The sequence below is a fragment of the Opisthorchis viverrini genome (assembly GCF_000715545.1).
Source record: "Opisthorchis viverrini unplaced genomic scaffold opera_v5_518, whole genome shotgun sequence".
Lineage (NCBI taxonomy): Eukaryota > Metazoa > Platyhelminthes > Trematoda > Opisthorchiida > Opisthorchiidae > Opisthorchis > Opisthorchis viverrini.
In genome coordinates, this window is record NW_008752182.1 from 12,284 (window position 1) to 21,907 (window position 9,624).

The 9,624-nt window shown below is 45.8% G+C and overlaps 2 protein-coding genes across 2 annotated transcripts in view; one reads left to right on the forward strand and one right to left on the reverse strand.

Moving 5' to 3' along the window:
- Nucleotides 1-2,689, forward strand: part of T265_11555 (hypothetical protein) — a gene marked incomplete at both ends in the record, with an annotated part of 14,787 nt that extends 12,098 nt beyond the window's left edge. The window contains one exon of the mRNA XM_009178236.1: nt 1,304-2,689. Within this exon, the coding sequence (XP_009176500.1) occupies nt 1,304-1,456 (153 nt within the window). The remainder of the gene's footprint in view (nt 1-1,303) is intronic.
- On the reverse strand, nt 492-5,342 carry T265_11557 (hypothetical protein; the record flags this gene model as incomplete). Its single annotated transcript, XM_009178238.1, has 4 exons — nt 492-639; nt 2,741-2,966; nt 5,057-5,184; nt 5,284-5,342. The coding sequence occupies 4 exons, from the start codon at nt 5,340-5,342 to the stop codon at nt 492-494; spliced, it is 561 nt and encodes a 186-aa protein (XP_009176502.1).
- Nucleotides 5,343-9,624: the final 4,282 nt, after the last annotated feature.

The following is a 9,624-nucleotide window of genomic DNA, read 5'->3' on the forward strand; positions in this document are numbered from 1 at the left end:
TCGACTTCCCTTGTCTAGGCTTGGGCAACCTGGCAGTATCCCAGCCCTCGTGCTTCCTTCGGGTGGCATGGCAGCTAGGCACCGGAAGGGTGCCCCAGCTGAACGCTTTCTTTCTTTCTAAGGTGTCTGCGTCATTCTAGTAACCCATCAAAGTCGCAATGATTGCACAGTGCCACTGATATCGATCGTTCAGCCTATTAGTTTTACATACAGGACCGAACTGGTGGCGAATAGCCAATGACATTTTCTGTAGTGTTTATTCTGAGCCAGACTAATCTAATTTTGGTATGGTTGCGTAACATCTTACATTTATTAGGGTAAAAATGTTCAAATAATACTATAATAAATAATCGTTCAGCCGTAAAGCCCTTTCGGTGTCCAGCTGCCATGCCCCCCCCCGAAGGAAGCACGAGGACTAGAATACTGCTAGGTTACCCAAGTCTAGACAGGGGAAATCGAGATGCAGAGGTCGGTTTCGAACCACGGATCTTTTAGATAGTAAATTCGCGCTCTTGCCACTCGCTCCTCTCTACATAGATCTGGGTTTCAATCCTTTCTTGGATTATTTGTCCACAGTATGGCAGTCTGTTGGCTAAAGCATGTGCTTTCTCACCTAAGAATGGCTTTCGGATACTAATCCTTTTTTGTGTAAAAAAAATTCGAAAAGCCCTCGCCCTTGTCCTACTTAGGCTCTTTTATGGGCGTCGCTGTATGGTTCGGAGTGGCCTGCATTGGGCTACCCCGACCTAAACAAAACGAAAATGGATATATTCGCTAGGAATCTGTAGAATAGCTTGGGATTTTTCATACATTCCATTCTTGAAGCATAAAGGTTAGGATACTTCTTTTGTGTGCATAAATCGATCAGTCTGACAGGAGCCGTTTCACAATTGTTTTCCGGGCCTCACAACTTACTGTGATTCTGCAGGCACGTGAACGGTCGTGACCGAGTGTCTGAACCATTTCTTACCTTTTTATCGGTCCAGTGACGCTTACGACCCGTTTGTGGGTTGTGATACAAAATTTTGTGAAGCAATAAGTTTCCATGCTGATGTTCCCAACTAATAATTTTTCCGCGATGTTTGGTTTAAACCGACCATCACTGTTTTTGGTCTCCGTGACGATGCTAACCATCGGCGCGTTATTGCTTGTTCTCAGTGCTCACTTCGCTTTGAAGGAGGTTGGCCCCTTTTACTTTTCGCACTCGTTTCACATGGAGATGTGCACTATGATTGTAAGGCAGCGGTCAACTTTTCTGCACTTGTGTCTCCAGACTCTCATTCTTTCATCTGATTGCTTTCAGGGTCTAGCTCTGGCCAAACGGATCAACGCTTATAAGTACCTGGAATGTTCCGCTCTAACCCAGAAGGGTTTGAAAGCCGTTTTTGATGAGGCCATTCGAGCCGTACTGATCCCTGCGGAGAAACCGAAAAAGCAGCGGTGCACACTACTTTGAACAGCCCTTAACTCCATCCCCAAACGATTGTGATGCACGTGCTCTCTCAGTTGGTCGATGCCCCCCTGTCCCGATCCATCCCCGTATGGGTGACTTCTCGTTCCACACAGAGCATACACGCAATGAGGTAATGTGAAGTTGCATATACACAACATGCCTGTTAACTTTGCTCTTTTCGCGAATTGTGGAGACATCCCACTTCAATGAACAGCCCATTTTACATGCATCAATCTCACGCATCCATAACCATCTCCGCCTTCGTCTCTCCGTGTGGATCTGTCATCGGTGATCATCACAGCAGTTCTATACAGTAGAATGACCTATTGCGGGTAACAGTACTACTTCAGCATGGTCGGAATTTTATATCTCTCACACGTTAACGGTGTTTTACCATATCCTTCTTGTGTACCCTTCCCTCTGACCCCTTGGCTATCGCGTTGTGGATACCAACCCCAATCTCATTTTCACCTTCATTTCGCAGCAAACTTTGCGCTACTACACGCAACCAACGCGTTTTCTTTGTTTGTCTTCAATTGTGAAACATCGTTTGGTGTCCGGATTTCCTGGTGCCTGCGTTCGTGTTAGTTGATTGTATTACTTACTTACTTACTGCCTTGTATTGTTCATATGACATAATACCGGTTTTTCCACCTGGTCCACGATTCCGATTACTGCTTTTCCACGTTGTGTCTGTTGCCCAGTGCTGCTCTGAATTTCCGGTACGGGTTTGTTTTGTAGCCGAAAAACTCCATGTCTTCTTTTGAGGAGCTCGCGTTCGAAGGCTGCTTATTTTTCCACTGGTCGCCGGCAGATAAATGCCGGGGTCGCAAACCGTTCCGTTTGCTGCTGCTATTCACACAGATTTTCAAATACGGCTGCTTCCATTTTTGCGAACTATGCCTCTCAAACACTACTTGATTTAGTGTACATTTCTATTTTGCATGAGTCCCTCGCTGTCGTCTCCCCGCCCACGCCTTGCCCCCCCCCCCACGTCACCCTCCTACCTTGGACGATCTGCTTGCTTTAACTTGTTAGCTGTGTTCTTTTGTGGATGGCGCTTGAGCCAGTTTTTTGGGTTCACGATTGATTTACTCCGCTCTGCTCTTTGCTATTCATGACTTGCGATTATTTCGGAATATTTTGATCAAAAGCCTCTGATTACGGACACTGTGTATTATTAACACTAATACTACTACAACTATCCATAATACTACCAAAATTTTGGTTCGCTCTCTACTGCTTCTTTGTTGTTCGCGGCATGTCATGGCGTTCTGTGGGGGATACTTATTTGTGGCCGTGCTGCTGCTAAGAGAAAATAAAGATAGTCTTTCAACTGTAGCACCCTTTCGGTGCCTAGCTGCCATGCCACCCACAGGGATCGCGAGGGTGTCAGTTTGCCCAAACCTAGACAGGAGAAGTCGAGAGGCAGAGGTCGTGTTCGAACAACGGACCTTCCGGTCAGTAGATTCGCGCTCTAACCACTTGAGCCATCTCGCCCCTCGTGCTGTTTCTGCAATCTGTTCGTTCAGTAGCAAATGCTTGGAGATGTTCGAACTATCCTACGCGGTCACTTCAGCTTCTGAGTTGTGGGCCTAAAGCCAAGCCGAAAGATTAGCAGCTCGAGTCCTTCGCTAATGGTTTTGCCTCTCTTGTAGTGAACAACTTAGTAGAAGCCTCGGTCCCGTGCTGCTTAGGATTCGCATAGCAGCCGTGCATCCTGAGTTTTACTCAATGCATGGGTTCATTATCTTTAGATGTCCCAGAACCTATTGTCTTGCTTAGGGAGCTCAGTGTTCAACTTGATTGTCTGCGGATAAGTTTGCGAGACCACTGACAGTCCAATAAACTGATGATGGCGGACGTAAGGATTATTCTACTAAAGCAAACCTTACCAATTGTGTTTTAGTCCCTGAACTCTCATGAAATGTGGGGCCTGTTTTTGACGTGTGCACCATGGTGCTTATCACATTGGATCAATGTTCGCCGCACCCTGTGATTTGTGTATTTACGGTGAGTTATTATCAGATGGGAGCCAGGGCCGCGACTTCGCACACCGCGTAGGTGGTTTACGATTGATGTTTCTGTTTTAAACTGGTCATCGGTAGATTTAAATGTTCAGTAGTTCTGGGTGGTAGTTTCGTCCACCGATAATGTGGGGAATGTAGTAGCTAGATGGCTATCAACGGGAGACAGTTCATGATGAATGGCATCCGTTCTTCAACGTTCAACGTAAAACATCCAAATCCTCAACAACACCGAGGGCAGCTACCCACTAAAGTTGCGGTCGAGTTCGATTTGATACCCATAGGGTGAGACGCTATCACGGCCGCTTCGCACGTCCAGTCGATGAATATCTGTGGTCTGTGGACGATGCTGGTGGATTCAGCCAGTGATGTTTCTAGGTTCCTAGGTGTTCCCGAGCATGAGTGGTACCCAGTTAGGCTCTCGTTTCTGGAATTTGAAAGGTTTTACGGGCTTTCTCGTTACCGTCAGTGAATATAGATAGATGGTTGGGTTTGTATGCCAACACTTGAGCCAAGTGTTGGTATTGCCCTTGAATGTATTACATCGATAACTCTATCCGACCTGATTCCAGCCGTTTATTGCTAGCTCTGCACGATGACGCGAAGTGGGAGTTTCCGAGGGCCGTGAGTAGCCATGCAAGTATTTGGAGTGGAAAACAAGCACCTAATTCTGCATCTGATGGTCCATCAGGGGCTCCGGGATCCTCTACGTCCAAAAAGGTGAACACAATGGAGTCCTCCTCTTGGACAAGTAGAATGCAATTCAGGTACGAAATCACGTACAGAGTCAAGAGCTTCAGCATAAAGTACGACGCATAGGTGCAATGTGTACGGTTCATGTCGATTCAGTTCCACCGCAGTGGGGTAGAGGTTACATTTCGCTGTAGCCAAAGTTACAGCAGGGGTTCCTTTGTGGTTCGGGAATTCAATTCTCGGGAAGATGAAATCAACTCAGACAACACTTCGATTCCTGCCACGTTAAAATCATCGTTTCATGTCAAGGTCACTCAGATTGTCGGTGAGAACGGTGACACATTGATTGATACTGTCCTAATGATGAATTTTTCCTCTCCCTCTGATATGCGATTGTCAGGTACAGAATAGAGTTCTGCGTATATCAACTAAAAAGTGACCATATATTGTATGTCCAGAGTTCGAGTGTTCCCAGTTGAATGGTAGCGGAGAAACTCGGAAAACGAATAGCTCTGGCGAAATTCTACAGTTTGTTTGGTCCTCCTGGTTATCGATAGGTAGTTTAGTAGGTTTTGCTTAGCTAGCACGTGGCGTTTTTTCCAACCACTTTCGGGTGTATCGATACTGTATTATCTTATCCTAAGGATGAAACTGAAGACGTTACGCTTAGAGTTACTATGAGTGGTTATTGTGCCCTGGGTCGGTTCGAATGTGTGACAATGCACAGTAGGGCTTCACTATTTCTGCGTACGTCGCTATTACTATTTGGACCAGTCGATGTTGGTACACGAAGATTTACTCTGTCGGAAAACTGCTGGATGTACAAATGATAAAACCTATCGGGTATGTTGGATGACCCTGTTGCCAGGGAATTGAACCTTACCGGCTTGTGCAAATTTGTATAACTGTATACCCAGTAATTTGGGCCGTGGGCGTCCACCTGACAGTCGAATTCTCATGCCAGTCATCGACATCGACAGCATGACATCAGTGTTCAACACCGATGCTTCACTGCCTTATTGTAAAGTAAAGAGTAAAGGTGGACAGGGAAGGGACTTAGTGCTAGCTTAACACAATCATTCCGAGGTGCCTACACCTCCAGACACTCACTCAGGCGATCTGAATAGAAACTGACAACAAGAACGCCACTGACATCGGTTGGCAGCCATATCTTATAGTGTCTCCAACCAGGCACAGTGAGGATCACGCGGTCCCCATCCTGGAAAGCGAGTAGCACCGACAGCACCCAAGCGTTTCGCGATCTTCATACTCCTGTGCCAAGTCAATGGTTCCTGCTGGATGTACAAATGATAAAACCTATCGGGTATGTTGGATGACCCTGTTGCCAGGGAATTGAACCTTACCGGCTTGTGCAAATTTGTATAACTGTATACCCAGTAATTTGGGCCGTGGGCGTCCACCTGACAGTCGAATTCTCATGCCAGTCATCGACATCGACAGCATGACATCAGTGTTCAACACCGATGCTTCACTGCCTTATTGTAAAGTAAAGAGTAAAGGTGGACAGGGAAGGGACTTAGTGCTAGCTTAACACAATCATTCCGAGGTGCCTACACCTCCAGACACTCACTCAGGCGATCTGAATAGAAACTGGCAACAAGAACGCCACTGACATCGGTTGGCAGCCATATCTTATAGTGTCTCCAACCAGGCACCACCTCATCTGTCACACTACAATCAGAACTAATACAACTTTCAAGATATGTAAAACGCTCCACAGCTTCCAGTACCTCTCCCTGGATTGTAAGTGGTGTGTTCAGTGACTGCACGTCCACGAGCATGACCTTACACTTTGCGGGTGCAAAGTGTACACAAAAGGACGGGATGACTTTGGTCAGTTCATCCAAGAATACTTGCGCCTTCTCCGCCTCTTCGAACATGAGAACAATGTCGTCTGCATATTCCAGATCGACAAGGCTTTCTTCACAGGCTATTTGAACACCAGGATTTTGGAGACCCTCCAGCGTTCGTCTGATTATTTCATCGATCACAAAGTTAAAAAGGAATGGAGAGAGTGGGCATCCCTGACGGACACCGCTTTGTGTGCGGAAGCTTTTGGAGAGCTCTCCGTACACTCTCACACGTCCGGAAGTCTGAGAATACATGACGGGATGGTCAGTGGATAGTGATCAGTATAATGCACTATCCTGGTCTCCTGGTTAGGAGTTCGAGCGTGTTTAACGACTTGTCCCTCAGATGCTGAACTGCGGTCGATAAATGATAGTCTCATTTTTCCAATTGTTTTTTGAATCCTTATGAGCAGAATTTGCCAGATAAGCATGCTCTGTTTGTGCCCTCTCGGTTCTGTAGTCTACCGAGTGTTTTCTAGACTTCTCTGAAACGCCGACTTTTTCCTCGTTCCAGGCGTTTTCCAGCTGACTAAATGCAACTCATCATTTGTTTTTCGAATCGCTCGCTGAAAATTGAGCATTAGTCTAATCTGTAAAATCTGAAAAATGGTAAGTTGCGGTTGTGGCAGTTGGCCATTACTGCGTTTCCATCGTGTACACGATGCGCGCGATAGGCAGAAGGGACAGTGCCTGCACAGCAGCGGCACCAGCCTCTTCGCTTCAGCTAACGACATACCATGAAACCGCAGTGCGTGTAATGGTCGAGGTCCCAACATGTAACCAAACGATAAGAGGTCACCCGGCGGTGACTGGTCCACAAAAATTATTGTTCCTGTCTTTGATTCTAATTTCAATCATTCCACTTGTAAATTGGTTTTTCTTCTGGAAGCTAACAAAGTAACACGAAATTCTATACGCGTGGATTAGCCTATTAAAGCAGTAGACAAACTTGTCTACCTTGGACAGCTATATCGGTCCGGTTGGTCTAGCCAAAGATGCTATTTCCATTCAGATTGGAAAAGCCAGACGTCGCGCCATGGTGTGGGTGTGACGTCAACTTATCTCTCAGTGGTCGAGCTTACAATGCTTCGGTGCTCTGCATAGTGCTATACGAGTCAAAAACCTGGCCGCTGTGCGCTGAGGTCGTTTGAAACTCTTAGTGCTTGACCATCAGAACTAGATCGCTCACGATAGATGAACTGATCACAATCCTTAGGCTACTCTGGCTTCAGCCAACCGACTTGCTCAAAAAGCCCTTTCCGCACATCCTCGTGAAGGGTGGAAATGATTCAGAGGAAGCAAACAATGACTTGGCAGCAAATTACGAAAATCATTGTCAGAAAGCTCAGCTGCACTGTTCATTGCCACCTCCTTGGATGGGGACTCAGAGACGGGACACTTTAATGGTTAGAGACATTGTCAGACATGGTGGCACGCATGCATCCAAGCTGTTGCTTTCAATGTACTGAACGCTACCTTTCAGGTGGCTGGATGTATTTTCCACTCCAGAGCACTTTATACTGTCCGCTAGCAATGATGGAATGTAACAAAACAACCGATCAGTGCAGACATTTAGTTTCTAGTCAGCTAGAGTTGATTGCCTTGAATTTTTTTGTCAAATGGGGAAAGACGTGGTTAGATTTGTCTTCCCTATCGTTGCTAGTGAAAGGAAGAAGGCCTTCGCTGCGGAGTTTTTATTAGAAAATGCTAACTGATCAGTTACAGACTATCGGACAGGGGAGCAAAACTGTCGTGCGAAACTCTCTCACAAAAATTGGATATCCATCTTCCCTTTGAATGCGTCTTCCTGAACTTTCCTGGATATTCATTGACTGTTGCTCAAATCCAAGCAAATGCTACAAAGCGACTCCACAAATTCAATAAACGCAAAGCTGATTTACGAGAAAACATACTACTCGCGTGCCTTCCCCACCAGTAGTATCACCGTTACACAAGTATTCCGGACCTTGGGTACATTGGTAACGTCGACAGTCCAGCGTTCCGAGTTAACACCCAGTCCACCTACACCATCAATAAATTACGCCCCCCACCCATTTCTTACGAATAGTGTGAATGCACAATTGGAGCGACAATAATTGACGTGCTTTCCTACGTTTCGAGAATAGTCATTTAAAAGTGGACATTGACTGGGGGTGACAACAAACACGAACGAAAATTGGTTTGTGGTACGTTCATGTGCACGAAAGCGGTTAGGCAGCATGCACGTGCCTTTAGCACGGGAGAAAATCGATAAAAACCGATGAGACCAAATGCATTCTGCTTCGTCCTGTAAGTTGAACATCTTACTTTCGGTAGCTGTCTGGAGCAGTTTACTGGTGTGGATCTAAGAAGCATTTCAGGCGAACAGCTGATTTTATAACCATGGTTTGGGTGGCCCCGTTTCATTCCTGATTGGACGAGATATCCGTTTTCCGCACTTTGTCCTTGTCTGAATGACACTCACCTGAGGAATGCAGTTCTTTTTATAGACTGATGGTTTTTGTGAATTCCCTAGGGTTTGATAACATACATGGTCAGTGGTAGTCCAAGGCAACTACTCTAGCCCGTCAGTACCACTCTATCCTCCAGTTCGTTTCAAAGTTGTAATTTGGCACTGTGTATAATTGTTACTCAATCTACATGAAATACCGAACGATTTCTTTGATGGTTTGGTTGATTTTGTAGTGTATTTCATTCCGTGCGAGTTATTTTCTGAAATTCGTTCAAATCCTGTCTGTGCTCCGAATGCGTGCGTCGCCAGAATTATCGATCGATGCGGAACCCCAAAACTGACTAGTGTAGCTGATGACTCAAGAGTTTACGGCGTACAGTTGAACTATTCGGGGAGCTAGGCAGGTTCCGGACTCAAGAGTTTACGGCGTACAGTTGAACTAGGCAGGTTCCGGCTACACCTACAGCGGTTGGCTTCCACAGCTGTGACCAAGTGGATCACCATAACAGCCTTGATTGCGATCCACTTCCACCTCTGAAGTAATTCCGATGGTAATTTTCAAGTCATTTGAGAGATTTTGATAAAAAGTCAGTCATTCACTTCATTTGGTAACCCCACATCGGGCCTTCTGTAACCTATTCATGTGAGACAGAAAATGCGCTACAAAATGAGTTGTGACTACCGACTTAAACACATGATCGATATCGTCTGGTGTGCTTCGAATCCCTTAATTTAACATTACCGGCTGTCTGGTGTGACGAGGTCATAGAGCATCTTTCGCAGAGTATTTGAACCAAACCTAGTGGTCTGGTTAAACAATCAACCAAAAAAGACAACCTTTTTCTCCCCAGGAGCTTGTAATCAACTTTCACGTGCGTTCCATTGGCCCATGAGCGTTTCTGTGACAGACTGTGTGGAAATACCTAGCCGGAGATCGGGAAGAAGTGTAATGTTTCTGGGTACGTCACTGGAGTGATCTCGGCATATCGGGTCCTGAACATGACCAAATCACGATGTTCAACATGTCTGATATTTACAAAGTAATCTGGAAATTTGTTAGATCATGGAAACAAAGACTGCATCGAAAGCAGTGCCCATCATAAACCTCCAAGAAGTGTCTGTATGCGT